At 46.8% G+C, this 24,583-nt stretch overlaps 1 protein-coding gene across 1 annotated transcript in view; it reads left to right on the top strand.

Annotated features, from left to right (window-relative positions):
• si (sucrase-isomaltase) overlaps nt 1-24,583 on the top strand; it is a gene marked incomplete at its 5' end in the record, with an annotated part of 323,712 nt that overhangs the window by 60,937 nt on the left and 238,192 nt on the right. The window contains one exon of the mRNA XM_084309006.1: nt 6,159-6,284. Coding sequence (XP_084165132.1) covers nt 6,159-6,284 — 126 coding nt within the window. The remainder of the gene's footprint in view (nt 1-6,158; nt 6,285-24,583) is intronic.

The following is a 24,583-nucleotide window of genomic DNA, read 5'->3' as shown; positions in this document are numbered from 1 at the left end:
ACTACAAACACGGACTGTGATACGAAAACAAAGATGACAAAAACAGTATACAATATCACTTACTGACTCTAAGTACAACAGCAGGGCAAGGCAGACGACAGCAAGGTACAAACGAACAGGTAACACGGAGGTATGACGCCACAACAGGAAGTGGGAACAGGACAACCTAATATACTCAACCTAATTAACAATGATTACCAACGATCAACAGCTGGGGGAAGACACACTAGAACTGATACAATACAAAATACAATACAACCATCAAAGAACACACACAGGCTAAATACCAAAACACAGAATAAGAATACTAACACAGAACAACCCTAAACAGACAACATTTGTAATAAGGACACTAATTGCCACATTAGGACGTTATTGATTTGAACCAACATGTTCAGGGCTGAGTGCATTGTCTGCAGGTGGCCGCTGGTGGCTCCCTGCCTGGGACATTCTCTCTCCCAGGCATGAGTTGATCTTGGAGCGTTACAGTATCTCCCCCCGAATGGGCGGCTACCAGACCCCCGAAAACATCGTCCGGGCACGGGCGACGCAGGAGGCCGGGACCCCGGAAAAAAACCAGGGCGAGGACCCGGAGAACTGGGGCCGGGAGTCCGAGGAAAGAACCCAGGAGGGGCATAGCAGCCAGGGGGGAGGAAAACGGGCGCAGATGCCCGAAGGGGGGGGGCGGGGACGGGAACAGAGGCCCGGAGAGGAGGGGCGGGGATGGGAACAGAGGCCCGGAGAGGGGAGGTGGGGAGAGAAACAGGGGCCCGGAGAGGGGGGGTGGAGAGAGAAACAGGATCAGGGAGCCTGGAGCCAGGAACGGAGGGTAAGGACCCCGGAGCAGGATCCCGGACGGGAGACCCTCCAGCCGCCAGACTAGGGACCGGATCCGGAGAACTGGAGCGGCGCGGTGTGGCGACGACGACCCCCGGAGCAGGATCCAACGCAGCCCACGTCGAAGACCACGGCGAGGACCAGGACGCCGACCACGATGCAGAGCTGGACCAGACGGGGAGCCGGGAGCCGGCACAGCAGCCGGACCAGGTGTAGAGGCCGGGCAGGGCGTGGAGACCGGACCGGTCTCAGCGGCGAGGTGTGGCGTAGGCTCCGGGGATGAGGAGCCTGGCCCCAGTGTAGTAGCCGTACCAGGCATAGAGGCTGGACAGGACGTGGAAGCCGGAGGAGGAGCGGTGACATCCAGGACCACGCCGATCGGAACCAGGACGGCACCGACGACCGGATCAGCCGTGGAGGCTCTGCCAGCGGCACTAGCCCCGCCCGCCCTCCGAGCCTTGCCAGAACTCGGAGGCCTGCGAGCCGCGGGGGCTAGGCCGATCGTGGGCCCTGAGCTAGCTGTAGGAGCTAGGCTAGCTGTAGGGGTTAGGCTAGCTTTAGAAGCCCGGCCAGCCTGAGGACCCAGGCTAACAGTGAGTTGAATGCTAGTCGGTTGGACCTGACTAGCTGCAGAAACACGAACAGGAGGCAGATCAGAGGGTTGAACGCGATACCTCGCCATGAGGACTGCGGCCTGGTCGGCCATCACCCTCATCTCTGCCTCCTGGTCCGGATACTGGTCTGCTGCGGACTGGATTGTCTGAAACAGAAATACCCATTTAGCTGGGGAATATTTCGAAAGATCTCCCTCCATTAATTTGGAGAGAACCTTCATCGTTCCCACTATTTTTTCCGCTGGGTCTTGTGATGGTGGCGTCATAATGTTACGATTCGGCATGAAGAAGGACTCAATATGCGGTTAGACAGTATAAAGGAGACGGTGGTTGCTCTTCTCAACAGTGTTCTTTAATATAGAACTCAAGGCAGGAGCAAGGCAGGGACCCTCCAGCCGCCAGACTAGGGACCGGATCCGGAGAACTGGAGCGGCGGTGTGGCGGCGACGACCCCCGGAGCAGGATCCAACGCAGCCCACGTCGAAGACCATGTCGAAGACCACGGCGAGGACCAGGACGCCGACCACGATGCAGAGCTGGACCAGACGGGGAGCCGGGAGCCGGCACAGCAGCCGGACCAGGTGTAGAGGCCGGGCAGGGCGTGGAGACCGGACCGGTCTCGGCGGCGAGGTGTGGCGTAGGCTCCGGGGATGAGGAGCCTGGCCCCAGTGTAGTAGCCGTACCAGGCATAGAGGCTGGACAGGACGTGGAAGCCGGAGGAGGAGCGGTGACATCCAGGACCACGCCGATCGGAACCAGGACGGCACCGACGACCGGATCAGCCGTGGAGGCTCTGCCAGCGGCACTAGCCCCGCCCGCCCTCCGAGCCTTGCCAGAACTCGGAGGCCTGCGAGCCGCGGGGGCTAGGCCGATCGTGGGCCCTGAGCTAGCTGTAGGAGCTAGGCTAGCTGTAGGGGTTAGGCTAGCTTTAGAAGCCCGGCCAGCCTGAGGACCCAGGCTAACAGTGAGTTGAATGCTAGTCGGTTGGACCTGACTAGCTGCAGAAACACGAACAGGAGGCAGATCAGAGGGTTGAACGCGATACCTCGCCATGAGGACTGCGGCCTGGTCGGCCATCACCCTCATCTCTGCCTCCTGGTCCGGATACTGGTCTGCTGCGGACTGGATTGTCTGAAACAGAAATACCCATTTAGCTGGGGAATATTTCGAAAGATCTCCCTCCATTAATTTGGAGAGAACCTTCATCGTTCCCACTATTTTTTCCGCTGGGTCTTGTGATGGTGGCGTCATAATGTTACGATTCGGCATGAAGAAGGACTCAATATGCGGTTAGACAGTATAAAGGAGACGGTGGTTGCTCTTCTCAACAGTGTTCTTTAATATAGAACTCAAGGCAGGAGCAAGGCAGGGATATAAACAATACAAAACAAAAGGCACAGCGGCGCTAGCGCTAACTACAAACACGGACTGTGATACGAAAACAAAGATGACAAAAACAGTATACAATATCACTTACTGACTCTAAGTACAACAGCAGGGCAAGGCAGACGACAGCAAGGTACAAACGAACAGGTAACACGGAGGTATGACGCCACAACAGGAAGTGGGAACAGGACAACCTAATATACTCAACCTAATTAACAATGATTACCAACGATCAACAGCTGGGGGAAGACACACTAGAACTGATACAATACAAAATACAATACAACCATCAAAGAACACACACAGGCTAAATACCAAAACACAGAATAAGAATACTAACACAGAACAACCCTAAACAGACAACATTTGTAATAAGGACACTAATTGCCACATTAGGACGTTATTGATTTGAACCAACATGTTCAGGGCTGAGTGCATTGTCTGCAGGTGGCCGCTGGTGGCTCCCTGCCTGGGACATTCTCTCTCCCAGGCATGAGTTGATCTTGGAGCGTTACAGTATATATGGTTTATTTGTATTGGGAAAGATACAGACACATTAGCTGGTTGAACAACATCTATATGTGTGGTAATAATGCAGATATTGAGTTTCCGCCCCATGAGTCGCGCGCCCGCTTGCGGCCAGTTGGCATAGCTACGTCCGTTAACATGGGAGCGAAAGTGAAGCGCTAGTCGCCCGCTTGCCCGTCTGCTGAAAGTTGCGGCTAATGTGCCGGGACTGGTAGTGGTCAGAGAGTGGGAATGGGATAGGTTGTGGATTTTATATGGGAGGCAGAGCAGACAAGGTTGAGGGTGTGGCCTTTGTTGTGGGTGGGGAAGTTAATATACTGGGTGAGGCTAAAGCAATCAAGGAGGGAGAGGAAGTCAGGTGTGATGTTTCAGTCGGGTTGGTCAACATGGAGGTTAAAGTCACCAGTGAGTAGGAGGCGGGTGGAGAGAGTGGAGGCTATGGTCAGGAGATCGGAAAGTTCAGTTAGAAAAGAGGGGTGAGACTTTGGAGGGCGGTAGAGAATCAAATCAAATCAAATGTATTTGTAAGGCCCGACAACACGCGTTAATGTCCCCATGGGCCGTACATGTCTTCTTTAAACAGGTCAAGAAGAAATATAACAATAAGTCAAGAACAGAACAAGAACACCATAAGGTCCAACAAATTTAAAATAAATGCAAATAAATGAAAGAATGCAAGCACTCCCAGACATACCCCACGCGAAGGTAAGGAAAAACTCACTAAAACCTAACAATAGGGAAAAATGCTCCACAGGCAGTGTGGAGGAGAGAAACCTTAGAAGGGCCATTCAAGGGGGGATCTCCCTTCTTAGATGTCGGTAGTGTTGTAGACTAACAGTTGGTAAGCATGCACTCAAGTGTGTAGTGAAACACAGATGAGTGCATGCAATAGCAACTGCACATTTTGAAAGATTAAAGATAGAGCTGATAGCGATAGCAACTGAACATTTTGAAAGATTAAAGTTAGAGCTGATAGCCAATCTATTTGAGGCACAGGGGCGGCGCAAAGAGGGTCGCGTCCTCCCCGTCTTAATCACGGGACATTCAACACTCCGGTCATTGCTCCGAGACAGCCGGAGACAGGGAGATAGGGGGCGGCGCAGAGAGGGTCGCAACCTCCCCGACATCATCACGGGACGTCCAGCACTCCGGTCACCACTACGTGACCGCCGGAGACAGGGAGACAGGAGGGCACGCAGAGAGGGTCGCTTCCTCCCGGCCTTCATCACGGGACGTCCGACACTCCGGTCAGCACTCCAGGACAGCAACTCACAGGGAGACAGGGAGACGGGACAGGCGTTAGACAGCTCGCGTGAATGTAGTGGGCGGACATAGCAATAGATACAAGTGGTAACCATATATGTGAATAGAGTAGATATATGAAGTAAGCATATTATGTGAATAGAATAGAAGTACTTAACCCAGCAATGAAACCGCGTCGACGGACCAGTTGACAAGACCACGGACAGACGGCGGTAGGTAGCTGATCCATGGCCTCGGTGGTGCATGTAGAGCAGTCACTGCAATCTTGGCCAAGACCCCGAGGCATCCATCACCTTAGTCAGCACTAGGAGACAGGCACTCAGAGAGATGGGGGAGGGAGGGGGGAGGGAGGGGGGAGGGGGGGAGGGAGGGGGGGGGGGAGGAGTTAGAGAGTTCCCATGTTTGTGGTGCTGCAAAAAAGCAGACATGGGGGAAAATAGACACAAGAAGTGCAGTCATAGAGTTGGGGAGGGAAAAGGCGAGGTATTCAAAGGATGTCATGGATGTTTAGGTGCAGTTCAGTGATAGATAGGGAGTGTTTGTGAAAAACGGCGAGACCCCCCCCCCCCTCGGCCAGAGAGGCGGGGCTTGGCAATGTAACTGTAGTTTGGGTTAAAAATGGCTAGTAGCTGATAGGCAGAGAGTTGAGGGAAAATAGCGTTGGACCAGAAGGGCAGTGTGTTGTTGTTGTGTTGGTGCGTGTAGTAGCCGGCTCCAGACCGAGCCTGCATAGCAGGCCAGCCTGACCACGCCATACCAACAGCCAGGTCCAGCAGGAGAGTGAAAGCTGTAGTGTAGTAAAACCGACACTCACCCGTGGAGATGGTAACCATCAAACCAGCGAGGGAGTGATGACCCCCTCATGGGAAGGGGGTAGTAGCACGGCACGGCACGGCCAGGCGAGCAATGCCAGCGTCTGGTAGCTGGTCGGCCGACAACAGACAGAGGCCGGAGCAGAGGGAGAGGAGCACACAGGACCGGAGGACATGTAATGTTGAGTCGAGGGGAAAAAGTTGTAAATCCAGGGAGTTTATCTATCCAGTGGTGGGGTTTGTAATCCGTGTTGAGATCCGGTAATGAGGACGGTGGTAGTGGGGTCGGCAGGTCTACAGAGGGAACACAGTGAGGGTGTTAAATGTTTGTGCGCAGCGGGATGGGCACAGGAAAAATGGACAGGGAAAATAAGTAACGTAGACTGTAAAAAGGACAGAACATGTACGTGGGAAACAGGTGACAAAGACTGGAATAAAGTTCACAAACACGGACAGAAGCGGCAGTCAAAACGTAGATGCCAGCAGTGCTCTGGATCCGACAAAAAACAGCGAGGTGATGTGCGAGACAAACAAATTGCGATTTATCCAGGTTAAGTTGAGTTCAGAATGAAAACGAATGTCTCTCCCTCCCTCTCTCTATCTCTCTCTCCCTCTATGTACCCTCTCTCTCTTTCTCTCTCTCTCTCTCTGTATATTATCCAGCTTTTACCACTTACTGAATGTGTGTTTTTCTTCTTCTTCTGTGTGTGACGTTCAGCTGATTGGTAAACCAGTGATCCCCCCCTACTGGTCTCTGGGCTTCCAGCTGTCTCGCTGGGATTATGGCAGTCTAGATGAGGTCAAAGAGACGGTGGAAAGGAACCGTGCTGCAGGCCTGCCATATGTAAGCATCGGCCTGGTATCTATCTGTCTGTCTGTCTGTCTGTCTGTCTGTCTGTCTGTCTGTCTGTCTGTCTGTCTGTCTGTCTGTCTGTCTGTATTTCTGTCTGTCTGTCTGTCTGTCTGTCTGTCTGTCTGTCTGTCTGTCTGTCTGTCTGTCTGTCTGTCTGTCTGTCTGTCTGTCTGTCTGTCTGTCTGTCTGTCTGTCTGTCTGTCTGTCTGTCTGTCTGTCTGTCTGTCTGTCTGTCTGTCTGTCTGTCTGTCTGTCTGTCTGTCTGTCTGTCTCTCTGTCTGTCTGTCTGTCTGTCTGTCTGTCTGTATGTCTGTATGTCTGTATGTCTCTATGTCTCTATGTCTGTCTGTCTATCGAAGCATCTGTCTGTTAGTGTTTGCTTGTTTGCCTGTTTGCCTTTCCATCTACCTGTCTGTCTGAACGAGATCAGTAAAACCGGCATTACACTGTCTGTCTGTCCATCCGTCTCTGTCCTCACGATATATCAAGAGAAGATGAACCAGGAAAGGATCATACATGAATAGACTACACCCCCATTAGAGCAAAAATGCAGAATTATGTGCATACCTGTGCATACACAAACATCCTGTAAGTATGCATACAAATTGGTCTCCTGCCAGCTGCCGGTTGTACTCTATGCGTGGGGAACATCAGGGAACATGAGAGCCATGGAAGGTCATTGACCTGCAGGAAGAACTTACAGAACTGAACTTCTCAATGACAACTTGGCAATTACCCAGTCGCTTCACTCAGCAGTCAAGGTTACAACTGCAGGAGTTCACAGGAGCCTCCGTCACACCAGCGCCCTCCAGTATGACTTGTATGCTGCGCGTGTCAAGACTGAGAGTCACGTTTTAGTTCCTGAATCCATTCACACACACACACACACACACACACACACACACACACACACACACACACACACACACACACACACACACACACACACACACACACACACACACACACACACACACACACACACACACACACACACACACACACACACACACACACACACACACACACACACACACACCAGGGAATACTCCTCTCCCTGTAAGCACTGTTATCAGCGGTTCCTCACACTGTTAGAGTGAGAGGCTATGGGACATGATCCACCTATCACAGACAGGAGTCTAAGGTAACAGGAGGTATTACTACTTCCTATTTGCTTCTTATTTGTATTGACTTCATGTATAGAAATAAATAAATGCCAAGATGGAGAGAGGGAGAGAGAGACAGACAGAGAGAGATGATGATGAAGACTTTATTTAGAGTATGGACCCAGGCGTACAGGGTAAGGGGACAGGGGACATTATAGGGCAGGATAGTGAGGATTAGAAAGATGAGTCACACAATTTCCATCAACGCGTGACATTTAATTACTGTATGATGAGCTGTTTATTAGATTACAACCACCTACCTCAAATCCCACCCTCTTTCATTGATCCTCCAATCATAATGGTCACTTCCCTCGGACAGTGACAGCTGTGATTGGAGGATCAAGAAAAAGGGCAGGGTTTGAGAAAGGTCAATTCTGCACCGTTGCTTCACTCTTAAGGGGAATTGATTTAAGAAATCCATAGTTCTAACTGCAGGTTGATACATCTACATTGGTTAGCATATCAACCATATTAGTGAGAAATCATCATAATACTTTGTCCAGCGCCCTTGGTAAATGTAGTCAACACATTTACTGGTGGTAAGTGGTTCTATAGGCTGGGGAATTAACCAGTAGGCCTAACCAGTAGTGTAGTGGTAGTAGTAGTAGTAGTAGTAGTAGTAGTAGTAGTAGTAGTAGTAGTAGTAGTAGTAGTAGTAGTAGTAGTAGTAGTAGTAGTAGTAGTAGTAGTAGTAGTAGTAGTAGTAGTAGTAGTAGTAGTAGTAGTAGTAGTAGTAGTAGTAGTAGTAGTAGTAGTAGTAGTAGTAGTAGTAGTAGCAGTAGCAGTAGTAACAGTAGCAGTAGTAACAGTAGCAGTAGTAGCAGTAGTAACCAGGGACATGCAGAGGGCTTTAGAGGGGCAGGTGCTCAAAGGCTGAAAAGGGCATACTACTTGTCTGCGACCGCACGCAGCGTGCAAGCCCGATTTTGGGGGGCCCTTTTTGGGCGGTAGGCCTCCTTTTTTTTTTTTTTATATTATTATCTTTTTCCCCCTCATTTTTCCTCCGATTTTCTCCCATCCCAATGTTAGTCGTTATGCCAATTCCCAATCCCCTTCTTGGTCGCTGCGCACTTACCCCCCACAGTCGGTCTGGGAGAGTGGAGGCTATCACGTGCTTCCTCCGACACACGTCTAGCCAATCAACCGCTTCTTTTCACCTGGCAGCGCGGAGTCTCACCGAGAGGGTGTAACGTGTGGAAGGATCACACTACCCCCCTTAGATCATATCCGCGCTGAGCAGGCGCCCCGAACGAACTGTAGGAGTCGCTGTTTACAACGACCCGGACCCACCCCGCCAGCTTTCCCACCCTCTAATACAGCCAATTGTATTAGTGTGAACGGCCAGCCAAGCTGGTGACAACGCCGGAGCTATGAGCTGGATTCGAGCAGGCGAATCCAGCGTCTCCAGTGTTGGTGACGAACGCAATCTCCGCTACGCCACCTGACCATGCTTTTTGAAGGGTTTTGGTGATCAAATATTGAACTATAATAATCAGTGCAGGAGCTCACTTATCCTTGAAAGACACTTTTATCACTGACTTAAAAGGCCCATACATCTGACTTTTACACTGACTTACTAACACAGAAGGTCATTCATTTAACGTTGAAGATTGATTGGTTGAAAATTGTATTAACAGATTGCAGAATGGGTACAATACAGTACGGCTCAATACACACAAATGTTAAGGGGATACAGACCAGAGAAAGACTTTCGTCTTGTTTACATCAGGGTCCCCCACATCAAGCGTGTATTGCGACATTTAGATGATGAATAAAACGTTGAAGCTTGTAAAGGCATGATGACGATTAATTAACAACCGTGCACTCTAGTCTGCACTGGACTGTTTCTCCCCTCCTCCCATCCCCCTTACTACACTTGTGCCTGAAACAAAACCATGATGAATGATATGTTTGTTACACAGCAGAGTACAATAGGCTGAAAATGTTCATCGTTTTCTTGTTCGCCTAATAATGATAACCAATGGAGAGACACACACACACACCACACACACGCACACACACACACACACACACCAACGTTCTTCCCCTCACATAGAAAAAAAAATAAAAATGCAAACGTACTTTTGATGATCTGGACTAAGCTCCTCTCCAGTCGAGCTGCAGTGTTTAAATCCAAAATATTGATACATCCTCTGCCATTGTTGTGTAATATGGCATCTCTTCTCTAGACAGAGCCTTCTTTCTCTGCCTCACATGAAGTTAAATCTACGACTAGAAGTGAAAGTGAAACTATACACCGGTGGGGGGTGGGGGCAATTAATTTACTCAAGTGGATTCCTGAACACAGAATGACACCGTTATCACTGACTGACTACCGTGGCAAGCCTAGGTGGAACTAAGTATAACTTAATAAAAAATTATTATATTTAAAAATAATAATTATAATAATTGGCATAAAAAGGGCACTTTTTATGAGGGACAAAAGGGCAGGTGCTCGAGCACCCATTGGGCTCTATGTGTAGCAGTAGCAACAGTAGTAGTAGTAGTAGTAGTAGTAGTAGTAGTAGTAGTAGTAGTAGTAGTAGTAGTAGTAGTAGTAGTAGTAGTAGTAGTAGTAGTAGCAGTAGCAGTAGCAGTAGTAGTAGTAGTAGTAGTAGTAGTAGTAGTAGTAGTAGTAGTAGTAGTAGTAACAGTAGTCGTAGTAGAAGTAGTAGTAGTAGTAGTCTTCATTTCACTGAATGTTTAATTCTCTTTCTTACAACATGGCTGCCTGTAACCATTGGTAACTACTTTCAAAAGAAAATGCCTAATTTATGTGCAGTGGTAGAGCAGGTGAAACTGAAATTTCACCAACAACTGTTTGCACACTGTGTATCACCCATTGTTTTATTCCAACATAGAGAGGCAAGGAAAACTTTTGTGAAAGGCTTATATCACTGTATATTTGGGACATTTAAAGCCCAACTTGCAGGTTAAACCCTACTCTTCAATTATGGGTAGTTTACATCATTGGTATCTAATTTCATTATTTATTTTTTTCCATTTGACGCCGGAAATGCCACTCAGAAAGGGTTAAAAAGGTCCACGCACGAATAACATGCATGCGCGAATCAAAAAAGCTTATCAGACGCTAGCACGGCCGTGACGTCACTCGGGGCAACATATGCCTTATGCCCGTCCGGGTCATAGTACTACTGGGATCATCCCTATGTTCCCCGGGTCCTATGTTCCCCGGGTTCTATGTTCCCCGCTTTGATTGATTAATAGATTGAACATTTTATAAATTTTTATTATTTTATTAATTATTAATGTCCGCCTTGTTTCGAACGGTTAAGCTTAGGCCCTCTTTCGAACTGGTTAAGGTTAGAGTTTGGAATCAGGGCTGGTGGTCTAAAATGTTCAATCAATCAATCAATCAAAGCGGGGAACATAGAACCCGGGGAACATAGTGTTAAGTTCACTTCTACTGCGGCCATTACGGTAATCTGGATAAAGGTGAATGGGCGCTGTTGTTGCGCGTCACTGGTTTTGGACTGGAGGAAGGCTGTGGCCACTACGCTATGGAGCGTGAAATAAACATGAATGAAAGATAACGGTTGTCTTATTTGCGACTTAACATGGTAGCAGAGGATGTCGGCCTCTAACGTTAATAACTACAGGCAGCCGCTTGAACTGGACGAAAAGACGTCTTTTGAGAAGTGGAAGAATGATGTGGAGTCGGGTGACGGATTTAGCCAAGAAGAAACAAGCGTTGGCTGTTGCTCTATCGTTGACGGGTAGGGCGAGGGATACTGCATTGGAAATACCTGTCGATGATCTGAATGAGGATGATGGAATGGTAACTTTGATTCGGGAACTTGACAGGGTGTTTTTGAGAGAAGAGAAGGACCGGGCTTACGAAGCCTATTCGGAGTTTGATCAGATTTCGCGAGGAGACGGCGTCTCTATGGTGGACTATATTGTTGATTTTGAACAGAAGTACAACCGGATCAAGAAATTCGACATGGTTCTACCTGACGCTGTTTTGGCATTCAAACTACTGGATACAGCGGGCCTCGACATCAAAGACAAACAGCTGGCATTGACTGCCTGTGGTAAGCACACCTTTGTTGATATGAAGTCAGGACTGAAACGTATATTTGGAGAAAAAACTGAGAAAAGGGCAGGAGGCATTACTGTGAAGCAAGATGCAGCTTTTTACACAGATCAGAGACGAGAGCAGCAGAGGCGGGAGCAGCCGCAATCTCAAAGTGGACAAGTTAGAGGACCATTCGCAGGCACAAATCCGCTTGATAAATTTGGAAGACGAACGAAGTGTGGGATTTGTCAGAGCACATTCCACTGGGTGAAAGATTGCCCAAACAAGAAAGAATATGTAAAAGTGACGGAAGAAAATGAAGAGCCAGATGAGTGTAATTTAACACTTTTTTCTAAGGAATCAGATGCAGCAATATTCATGGTTGAGGCTCTGGGAACGGCCGTCATTGATACGGCATGTACACGGACTGTATGTGGTGAAAAATGGCTGGATAACTATGTTGGGGGACTAAATGAGAAACAAGTCAAAAGGTTGGTTAGCCTAGAGAGTAGCAAACCTTTTAAGTTTGGGGATGGGCGAGTTGTGCATTCTACAAAAAAGGTCAAGATACCAGCCAAGATAGGAGAAACAAAATGTTATATTGAAACAGAGGTAGTCTCATCTGACATTCCTTTACTTCTCAGTACAACTTCGCTAAAGAGAGCAGGAGCTGTGTTGAACCTGGAAAACGATACAGCTATAATGTTTCAGAAACCAGTAGCTCTAGAGTTGACTTCATCTGGACACTACTGTCTGAACATACTGGATAAGGAGTCCCCGAGTGAAGCATATGAGAATGTGGTCCTGGCCATCACAGATAATATGACCAGTGTGGAAAAACACAAAGCTTTACTTAAACTTCACAAGCAATTTGGACATGCATCAGTTGATAGGCTAAAGAAGCTGCTGACAAATGCTGGAAACACGGATGATGAATGCACTGCTATTCTAGGGGAAATAGTAGGAAAATGTGAGATATGTCTCAAGTACAGCAAGGCTAAGCCCAAGCCTGCTGTTGGTCTGCCCATGGCCTCTAGGTACAACGAGACTGTGGCAGTTGATCTACATGAGCTAGAACCAAATGTGTGGTACCTACACATTATCGATCACTTCACTCGCTTTAGTGCAGGTAGCATCGTGACCTCAAAGAAGCCAAGTGTGATAGTGAACAATTTTGTGCATTCCTGGATCAGTGTCCATGGTCCACCTGAGCGTCTCTTCACTGACAACGGTGGAGAGTTCAATAATGAGGAAATAAGAGACATGGCGGAGAACTTCAACATCGAGATCAAGACGACTGCTGGCTACAGTCCATGGAGCAATGGTTTGCTGGAATGCCACAACCAATCCCTTACAGAGATACTACTGAAGGTAAAACTTGACAAAGGACTTGACTGGAAAACGGCTCTTGATTGGGCACTCATGGCAAAGAACACAATGCAGAACGTGCATGGCTACAGTCCACATCAGCTGGTGTTTGGACAGAACCCGAACCTTCCCTCTGTGTTTGTTGACCAGCCACCTGCTTTGGAGGGAACTACAATGAGCGCATGGGTGGGAAAGCACATAACAGCATTACATGCAGCAAGGAAAGCTTTTACGGAAACAGAATGCTCAGAGAGAATCAGACGAGCTCTTCGAAAACAGCTTCGTCCAACAGATGAGAAGTAAGAAACAGGAGACAAAGTGTTCTACAAAAGGACAGACTGTGTTGAATGGAAAGGCCCTGGGGTTGTGATAGGGCAAGATGGGGTGGTGATTTTTGTACGTCATGGTGGGACATATGTCAGGGTTCATCAATCTAGGCTGCGAAAAGTGCACCCTGGGGAAAGTAATACTGTGGGCAATGTCGATGTATCTGTTGGTGATAATAATGTGCCTGTTACTGACAATGATATGAATAGTAACAGTGGGGACATGCCCGTTACTGATGGTGATATAAATGGTGACATGAATAATGACGTAGAGGCAGCGGGTGTAGCAAACCAGGATATAGATAACCCTAATGGGATCAATCAAGACGATTATCACCAGACCGGCATAGAGGTGAAAACCGATATAAAGGTAAAAGCCGGTCAGACAATCAGCTTTGTGGATAATGTAACAGGTGTTTCTCACACAGCTAAAGTGATGGGACGAGCAGGAAAGGCTACAGGAAAAAACAGCAACTGGTACAACCTACAGTACTTAGAACCTTTTGACGTCACCGGTACTATGGGGTCAGTTGATCTTACTAAAGTAGACAATTTTCAGGTTAAGCCACTAGATGGTGTAGAACTAGATGGTGTAGAACTATGCTCTGATATGCAGGAAAATGATGTATTAGTAACATAGGGTGTACCATTTGATAAGGCTAAACAAGATGAAATCAGTAACTGTAGGAAAAATGAGGTGTTTGAGGAGGTGAAAAATGTGGGTCAAAGACAGGTGTCAACGAGATGGGTGTGTACGCTTAAAGAAACCCCAGATGGTATCATACCTAAAGCACGGCTAGTGGCTAGGGGTTTTGAAGAATTGTATTTTCCTTAATACAGAAGGACTCGCCTACATGCTCATCAGAGTCCCTTAGATTACTCATATCAGTTCTGTGTCAGAAAAAATTGACATTGAACTCTATGGACATAAAGTCAGCTTTTCTTCAAGGAATGGAGCTGTCTCGGGATATACACATCCGCCCTCCTCCTGAGGCTAAAAGTGAGGGGACACTGTGGAAGCTGAAGAAGTGTGTCTATGGACTTGCTGATGCCTCTCTCTACTGGTACAACAGAGTAAAAGCAACGATGATCAAAACAGGGGCCACTATGTCACAAGTTGATCCTGCTGTATTCTACTGGCTTGATGAAAACTGTATTGTGACTGGTGTTCTTGCCTGTCATGTGGATGATTTCATCTGGGGTGGCTCACACACATTTGCCACAACGACCATTCCCCACCTCAAAACAGTTTTCCAGGTGGGACGTGAGGAACAAGACAACTTTCGCTATGTGGGGATGGAACTCTCCACAGTAGGTGGAGAAGTGCTTGTGCAACAGGAGATCTACATAAAGAACCTTCAGCCCATTCTCATAGACCCATCAAGAGCGTTGCACCGTGATGCTCTTCTCACAGAGTGTGAGACTGACAACCTAAGGTCAAAAATAGGACAACTCTTGTGGGTGGCTAGACAGAGTAGGCCAGATATCATGTTCGATACATGTGTCCTTGCAACCAATCTAAAACATGCTACTGTGCAAACTATGCATGAAGCAAATAAGGTAGTACGAAAACTGCAATCAGAACATGTCACCCTGAAGTTTCACAACTTAGGAAAGGAGGACTGTTTGAAGCTTGTTGTTTTCAGCGACGCATCCATGGGAAACCTCCCAGATGGGGGAACACAAGGAGGGCATCTCATCGTTCTGATGGGTGAGAAAGGACGATTCTCTCCAATCTGGTGGAAATCAAAAAGGATCAGAAGAGTGGTTCGGAGCACGCTTGCAGGAGAGACACTAGCCCTGGCTGATGGTATTGATAATGCCATATTTTTGTCCTCTCTCTACTCTGAACTTACTACAGGTATGGTCAAACAGCGCACCCTACCTGTGATGTGTGTTACAGACAACTTCTCCCTTGTGGAGGCTATCAAGTCCACCAAGTCAGTGACTGAGAAACGACTGAGACTGGAAATAAGTGGAATCAAAGAACTTATCCAGGACAAAAGGATCCAACGGATTCTGTGGTCTACCACGAAGGACCAGCTGGCAAACTGTCTGTCCAAAAAGGGAGCATCTTCCCTTGTGCTGCTTAAAGCACTGAAGAATGGACAGTGGAAGCTAGATTACTGAATAACTGGTTATGATGACTGAGTTTATTTTTTTTTGTTTTCTTGAAATATCCTTGCAGTGTATTATTTGTTTAAAAAAAAAGAGAGTGAGATTTGGGTGTATTTTGTTTTCTTGAAATATCCTTGCAGTGTATTATTTGTTTAAAAAAAAGAGAGTGAGATTGTTAAATTCACTTCTACTGCGGCCATTACGGTAATCTGGATAAAGGTGAATGGGCGCTGTTGTTGCGCGTCACTGGTTTTGGACTGGAGGAAGGCTGTGGCCACTACGCTATGGAGCGTGAAATAAACATGAATGAAAGATAACGGTTGCCTTATTTGCGACTTAACACATAGGACCCGGGGAACATAGACATGCTCCCGTACTACTGGGCTGGCTATATGGCTATATGGCTCCTGCTAACGTTAGCATTATGTCTACTGTTGTGAACCATTTTAAATCGGGCCATGCAAAAGAGTTTGGGGAACGAGTAAAATGTGCAGGTCCTCTTCTCAGACCTGTGGGGCAAAGCACTGCACACACATCATGCCGGCTAGCAAGCTACACGTCCCGGCATGTTGATACGATTTTAGCCCCACTTGGTGCATCAGTCACGATAGCTATGAGCTAACTAACGTTACAAGCTCAAACACCTTATAACTACTACTATTGTCGTGTCCATAAGTTCCTTGGCAGAATACTTGTGAGGACAAAGGTAAACAAAGAGGAGAGAACCATTTTAAATCGGGCATTCATGCCGGCTAGCAAGCTATGCGTCACGGCATGTTGATAAGCATGAACTGGTTGGGATTCGATGTTGATAAGCATGAACCGGTTGGGATTCGAATAGACGCAGCCCCACTCGGTGCATCAGTCACGATAGCTATGAGCTAACTAACGTTACAAGCTCAAACACCTTATAACTACTACTATTGTCGTGTCCATAAGTTCCCTGGCAGAATACTTGTGAGGACAAAGGTATACAAAGAGGAGAGAACCATTTTAAATCGGGCATTGTTATGAGTTTAGAGAATTCTGGCTACCAAGCTAAGCTAAGCTGCGTTAGCTAACTTAGCTAGCTACTAACGTTATATACACAATAATGTACAACGACACAATGATTTACATTATTACAAATATGGTAACGTGGTTGTGGCTTTTACAAATAGTGGTTCGCTTTAGAGATGAATGGCTATGATCACGGAGCAATAGTGTTAGGTGAAACAGAGACTAGCTCCTCGGCTAGTAACAAGAAGGCTCTGCTTCCTGCCGTCTGCCTGTGAGTCTCAGAGCCCCTGCTGCCCTGTACCTAGTGTGACGTCATCATTAATATGACACACGCACGCTATGAAACCATGGATTAAAATATGCATGTGCGTGGAGGTTGTGGTTTGGTCGACAAAACGTTTGATAAAAACGCTAAAACTGGGTAAATTGCGAAAAAAATATTTCCCCTCTTCATGAAAGTCACATTGTTTATTGAACAAAAATACAACCTGCAAGTTGGCCTTTAAGACTATAGGAGTCAATGACCAGCAGCCATTTTGAAATCATCACTACAATGTCGACTTCCCAGAATTCTAACCATGTCGGTTTGCTTGTATACCTCAAATTGGATAACTACTCCATCTGTGGGGAGATGTGATGTGAAGGTTGATAGACTAGGCAGAATTTCAGAAAATGTGCTTGTATAAAGTGCTGAAGGCATTTCGTGTTTATTTTTGGTACACAACATTTCTAGGGGTATTAAGGGGTGCTGAATCCAAATATGCTGTATACCAAGCTCAAAAATGTCAAATAAGGCCTCAAAATTGAGAAATCCAACATGGCCGCCAGCACCAGGCCCTCTCTCCACAAAAACAGGTGCTAAACCCACAGTTTTTATTCTACTGACATGAAACTTTGCACAGAACATCTGCACCTATGGAGGAAGAAAGTAGGAATATAGCTGGGGTGCAACCATGAGTAACAGGGTGTTTTTGACTGTCTAACTGTAATCTTTGTATAGGCGAGGATACAAAAAATTACATTTCTTCAGTGTTTGCAGGAATACTACAGCAATTTGGTAATAACTGTACAGTGTTGGACACCAACATTAGAATCCCCCAAGTCTTAGCTTTCTGCAGGTACCAAGTTTATGCAAGTAGCTCTTATAAATCTGGATATATAAGCATTTTAATGTAAGCATGCTGTTTTAGGCGAATTTTCTAAAAATAAATGGTGGGGCTTAATGAGTTAAGTGTGCCTACACAAGGTACAAACCTGAATTAAATGTGCTTTTGTAAGTTTTCTTACATACATCAACAAGGACGTAGTCACACCGGAGATTCAAGAATCCATACTTGGCGCAGAACACCTTGGACAGGCACAATTGAAAATGTTTGTGGACAAACATTTGTGTGAACCTCCAGATAGTGACCAGCACCTGAACCTGAAATCACCCATTCGAAAGAACAAAGCCAAGACATTTGCCTCTTTGTATGAAGTTGTGCAACTTTCCAAGAACAAGCAAAACACCATCAAAGTGGACAGGCAGATTCTACAAAGGCTCATCACAGCTTACAGAGCAGGTCGTAAGGTAGATCTTGACAATATCCTCCAGCATGAGCTCATGCCCATCCCGCCATCTCTGGCCACAACTAACGGGAGTCTACATTCCACCAACAAGTCTGTGTTAGCAAATATACTGACGAAACAAGTTAAAACGGCTGTGGGGCGGCTTTGGCTCAGGGGTAGAGCGGGTCGTCCAATGATCGAAGGGTTGGTGGTTCGAATCCCGCTCAAGCCCATGTCCATCCCATCGCCGTTGTGTCCTTGGGCAAGACACTTAACCTACTTGCCTCGTATGAATGTGTATGCATGTGAATGAATGTTGGTGGTGGTCGGAGGGGCCGTAGGCGATGATTATTCGCCGCGCTTCCGTGAGTCTGCCTCAGGGCAGCTCTGGCTGCAATTGTAGCTTACCACCACCGGTATGACTGTGTATGAACGAATAATGGACTCTGTGAAGCGCTCTGGGTGTCATGAAGAGCGCTATATAAATCCAAGCCATTATTATTATTATTAAAACCCCTGCCGATCTTACCCTTCAGGGACCCAGCTGCCTGGTCATTGATGGCCAAGCTCTGGTAATGGCACTCGGAAAGCCACCTGACACTACAACATTTGGTGACTATGCCAACAAGTTCACTGACACCGTGTTGAAGATGGGAGCAAAATACCAGAGGGTAGATGTCGTCTTTGACAGATACCATGACCAATCCATCAAAACAGGCACAAGGGTGAAACGCAAACAGCGCCATAGACCAGTACGTCATGAAATCAAAAGCAAGTCTGTTCCACTTCCTGCCGATTAGTCGAGCTTCATGGCCCTTGAAGACAACAAATCAGATATCGCTCTCAAACCACCTGATAGAACACAGCCCGGATTATGAACCTGTAGTTGTAGTATCAGGGAGGTTTACTGAAGCGACAACTGTCAAGTCAACAGATCCAGATCTTGAAGTCTCCTCTCTGAGTGCTGACCATGAGGAAGCTGATACACGTCTGATTTTCTCATCCAGGCTCCAGTAGAAACAATCGTTGTGTCAGCGCGTGACACAGATGTGCTGCTTCTACTCTTGGCTCACTATGACAGAATCCGATGTACGCATCTCTACATGAAAGCTGGGACATCGAAGGATCCAAAATATTCTGGTAAAAAGCGGGGAGGTGGAATAGCTTTCATGTTGAACAACAATTGGTGTGATCCAGGCAACATGAAGGAGCTTTCAAACCACTGCTCCCCAAACCTGGAGTATATATCCATCAAGTGCCAGCCATTCTTTCTCCCGAGAGAATTAACGTTGGCCATTCTGATCGGAGTGTATATTCCACCACAAGCAAACACAGGCGACGCGCTCTCCAAGCTCCACGACGAGGTAAACAAGCTCCAAGCAGCTAACGTTGACGACGCTGCTATTTTGGTTGTGGGTGATTTCAATAGTGCTAATCTGAGAAAAGTGCTGCCAAACTTCTACCAGCATGTGACTTGTTCTACCAGAGGCGGGAACATTTTAGACTATTGCTACTCGCAATTTAAGAGTGGGTACAAATCACATGCTGCCAGTCCTTTCGCCAAGTCAGATCACGACCCCATCTTTCTTGTACCGCAGTATAAACAAAGTCTCAAGCGCATTCCTGTAGTATCGCGAGAGGTGAAGCGCTGGACGGTGGCGTCGGAGGAGACGCTCCAAGCTGCACTAGAATGTACAGACTGGGGGGTGTTCCGCGATAACACAGATAATATTAATGACTACACGGAAACAGTGCTGGACTTTGTTTGTACTTTGGTAGAAGAAACAATCCCCTCTACCACAATTAGAGTTTACCCAAACCAAAAGCCATGGGTAGACAAATCTGTCCACGAAGCTCTGAAGGCGCGCACCTCAGCATACAACGCCAGGCTTGTGACAGGCAACATGAATGACCACAAGGTGGTGAGATACAATGTTAGGAGGACAGTAATAGAAGCAAAAAGGCGCTACAGGGATCAAATTGAACTTCAATATGAACAGGCTGACTCTAGAGCTATGTGGCAGGGCCTCAGAACGATGACAGATTACAAAGGCACCTCCCTCAAACTGAACAGTGACATCCAACTGGTAAATGATCTCAATACCTTCTATGCGAGGTTTGAGGCTGGGAATAACAGCACCAGCCTACAAACCACTGCAATGGAGGGGGGGGGGCACTGCTGATGGAGACTCAGTGTTCAGGATAACAGAACATGATGTGAGGAGGACGTTTAAGAAAGTGAATATCAGGAAGGCAGCAGGACCGGACAGTATCCCTGTTCCTCCCTCCCCATCAACCTGGACCCCCTGCAATTTGCATACCGCCCCAACAGGTCCACGGAGGACACCATAGCCCATGTGCTGCACACAGCAGAATCACACCTGAACAAGAGGCAGGGGAACTATGTGAGAATGCTGTTCATCGACTACAGCTCAGCATTCAATACCATAGTCCCCTCCAAACTCATAGCCAAGCTCAGGGACCTGGGCTTGAACTATGACCTCTGCCAGTGGGTCTTGGACTTCCTGACGGGCAGGTGGTGAGAGCAGGCAACTGCACCTCCTCATCCATCACTCTCAACATAGGGGCCCCCCAGGGCTGTGTCCTGAGTCCCCTCCTCCACTCCCTGTACACACATGACTGTGTGGCACAGCGGAACAACAACACAATCATCAAATTTGCTGACGACACAGTAGTGGTGGGCCTGATCTCTGCAAACGACGAGAGGGCCTACCTGGAAGAGGTTAAGGTTCTAGCGGGATGGTGTCAAGAGAACAGCCTCTCCCTGAACGTCAGCAAAACAAAGGAGATGATTGTGGACTTTAGGAGGTCGGGGTCAGGGACTACAGCCCCCTCAGCATCGACAGGGCACCGGTTGAGAGAGTGAACAGTTTTAAGTACCTCGGAGTCCACATATCCGAGGACTTGACATGGACCACACACATTGACAGTGTTATCAAGAAGGCACGACAACGCCTCTACTTCCTTAGGCGCTTAAGGAAGTTCAACGTGAGTCAGAATATCCTCAAGAACTTCTACTCATGCACAATAGAGAGCATCCTGACTGGCAATATCACCTCCTGGTTTGGGAATAGCACTGCACAAGACCGCAGCAGACTACAGAGTGGCCCGTTCAGCCGAACGCACAATTGAAGGTGGGCTTCCCACTCTCCAAGACATTTACAACAAGCGGTGCATGGGCAAGGCTAAGAGAATAATCAAAGACTCCAGCCACTCAAACAACTGCCTCTTTGAACTGCTGCGATCAGGCAAGCGATACCGGAGTCTCATGGCAAGCACAGAGAGACTCAGAAGGAGCTTCTATCCCCAGGCCATCAGGATGCTCAATGAATGAACAATGAACAATAAGCAAACCATCAACACACCCACAGCGCACATACACTCACTTAAATAAACAACACACTGTAGCACCCACTTTACCACTTTAGACACACTTTACACTTTATATTTATATTTATATTATTGGTAAGGAAATTGCACATCATTCTCATTCCTTATTGCACCTCACCACTACAAGGTGGCACCACAAGCTAAGCTATACCTCACCATTTTTGTACCAGCTGTACATACTTATAGATATACTGAACAATTCTGTTGTTTACACTTGTTTACGTACTTGACTTCTTGACTTTCTATTTTATACTTATTATACTTATTTTATACTATCTTGTTATTATCTAACACACTCTCAGGAGCAACACAGAAAGAAACATTTCATGCAAAGTATTCTGTATGACAACTAATAAAGAAACTTGAACATTCACTTATATTGATATGGTAAAATAATATTTTTATTTTATTATATTATAATCTATTCTATTCTATTCAGGAAAAGTGGCATTGGATGAATCATGCAACTGCAAGACACCTGCGACACCCGCCTGAATACGATTGATGACTGACAATAAATTACTGTACCTAAGCTACTGTACGCATATTAAGGACTATCTAATTTGCATAAATGGCATGTTGATTAAAAAAATTCAAGAGAAAAGAGTTTGATGAATAAATCCATGGCCTGGGATCATCCTGCTTTTCTTTCTTATTTGGTTGATGAGTTATGCATCAATAACGACCACCGTTTCTGCTATAAATATGAGTTTCAAGCAACATTTTCACAACTGATCTAAAATCAGGATATGATTTTAAATTCCTCATGTATGCAAACATATAAAAACACATTTCATTCATGTTTCTACCTTGTTTAGTCAAAAAGATATGCACTTAAATAGATTTCAGCCTGGCGCTGGCGGCCATGTTGGATTTCTCTATTTTGAGGCCTTATTTGACATTTTTGAGCTTGGTATACAGCAGATTTGGATTCAGCACCCCTTAATACCCCTAGAAATGTTGTGTACCAAAAATAAACACGAAATGCCTTCAGGGTTATGATTTTCTGAAAATTGACCCTGTCTATGAAGCATGCGCTACACAGACAGTCAGAGTGATAGAGGTGGCCTTTAGCCTGATGGGATAATCCAGCTCCCTGTCAAATAATGGAGAGGCTGCCAGAACTCCGGGTTCAATCCCTGAACCAGTGTCTATCAAGCATCTCAGAATATCACTGCTGATTGAAGATCAATCGACCATGTTTGTTAACAGAATTCAGCTATAGGGCGACAATAATGTGGTCAAGATGCATGGTTTCTATCTTGAGCCCAAACTGGCGTGGTTTATTTAATCACATGTTAAGCAGCAGTTACTACAGGTCTTCTCTTACTGAGAGACATGGGGGAGAGAAGGAAGTGGGAGGATACATTTTCTTTTATACTCGCCACAAGATGGTGTACCTGAGTGGTTCCGCCTAGAGCGCCCTCTAGTGGGAACAGATATATATGCAACTAGACAATCACTGGTGGAGACAGTTATATATGCAGGTAAACAGTTACTAGTGTAAACAGCCATATGTACAGTTAGACAGTTACTAACAATCCTACACAGAACCTCTGATCTCAACAACGTTGCCTTGATTATCCCATTTGTCCTGATCTGAATGGTAAAAGTCATCCAAGTCATCAGGTTTTTCTTGAGAAGAGGTTAACTGCTCATCTTGCTCTGTGTCTGTTCTGTTTCGTAATGGCTCTCGCTCGGCGTCACTCTCTGCACTGTACCTCGCTCGTGCACGCGCACTGAATAAAAAAATTCCACAATGTACCTTTACATCCCAACATCCGTCTGGCCACACCCCTATCAGCTCACCTACATAAGCAGGGGTGGGGCCACATACTCGCCTCCTTCTTCGCTTTCACCACAAGGAAGTGCCTTCGGTAGATCCCCACTTGACGAGGTTGTTAGGTAGAAGAAAGTTGGAAAACAAGAGATACGTTGACATCATATCTTTATTTTCTCTCTCACTATTTTCGAGAAAATACGGCGATATTGTCTTCGTTACTGGAGTGTCTGGAAGATGATGATCATTCTACACCTCCACCGGTTTTTTCGTATTAGGAGTTCACGCCGCTGACATGCCTCCCAACTACAATCCTCCTTGCTGTGGCTGGATGGGGTAAGACCCTCCATCAACACAGCTGGACTGTAGGACGCACCGATGTTGTGAGAAGCGGTGGGTTCCAGGTTTGGTGAGTAATGTTTGCTTGCGAGCACCACTTGTCTGTTAGTGCTATGGGGGCTAGCTGACAATGTTTACGAAAACCGGCCCCAGATTAGGGTCCTTTGTTCAGCCTTTTTAGGCGACGGCGGAGGATCTTGGTTTGAAGCCCATTATAGTCAACTAGTGGGCCACGACCAATAACTGGTGATCCCAGGATTCTCTGGGCGAGTGGATACTTCTCTGTCACCGTATAGGCCCCATCTTTCATATGCAAATGAGAGTATAACCTAAACGAGGAAATGTGGGCATGGATGTTCGTTATCGGAAGATCCATGTTCAAGTTGGCTACAGCCCAGATGGGACTTGTGCTGGCTCCGCCGGATGTATGGTAAAATCACCGTTGTAAACTGTGTTGACATCTCGTTTCTCTTCTCTCTTAAAAGGTGAGGAGGGTTTCAGAACAGCGGCCTGTCTGAGTGTCGCTTGTTATATCGTTGTGTACAAGTTCAGGTGATAGCTGCTTAGCTTGCGTGCTAGTTGTGGCCTACCTGTTAGCCAGTCAGCTGTTAGCTGTGGCGCTAGCCCCTTGTGTCACTAGGCTAGGAAACGTTAGCTTGCTGCTATCGGCCGAGAGCGGCTGTTAGCTTGACGCTACACTGTGGAACATTGCTATGACTATAACATGCCTTGAAACACTCTGACTACGACGTCATCTTTGACAGAGGATGTTAGTCGAACCTACCCGGAGCCGGCCGGCGAGGACTGCGTCAACAAGGAGAACCATAGCGGCGGGATGGAGCAGCGACGCTGCCCGTGTAGTCAACACAGATGCTGTGTTTACTATCGGTGCCTTGTTGACTGCAGTTCGCTTGATCTGCGCTCATGGTAGGAAAGGTCCTGACCAGACCTTGAACACTTCTTCTTTCTTTCCCTTCTAAATGTTTTGTAAATAACGATGTTTTCCAAAACGAGTGTTGCTGCACTACATTTAGGATACGACGCGAGTTATGTGTGAATTGTGTTGTCACTGGTATTAGCTTCTCCATGCAAATCGGGTTGTTTGTTACAGATGTGAAAATTATCTGGTTTGTTGTGTTGAGAAACATCATGTGTGTTCATGTACCGTGTACTCACAACTAAGGGGGTTAAACTAA

The sequence above is a fragment of the Notolepis coatsorum genome (genome assembly GCF_963971535.1).
Source record: "Notolepis coatsorum genome assembly, chromosome: 1".
In the NCBI taxonomy this organism is placed as follows: domain Eukaryota; kingdom Metazoa; phylum Chordata; class Actinopteri; order Aulopiformes; family Paralepididae; genus Notolepis; species Notolepis coatsorum.
Note: the sequence above shows the minus strand (reverse complement) of the source record. Positions and strands in the feature narration are given on the sequence as shown.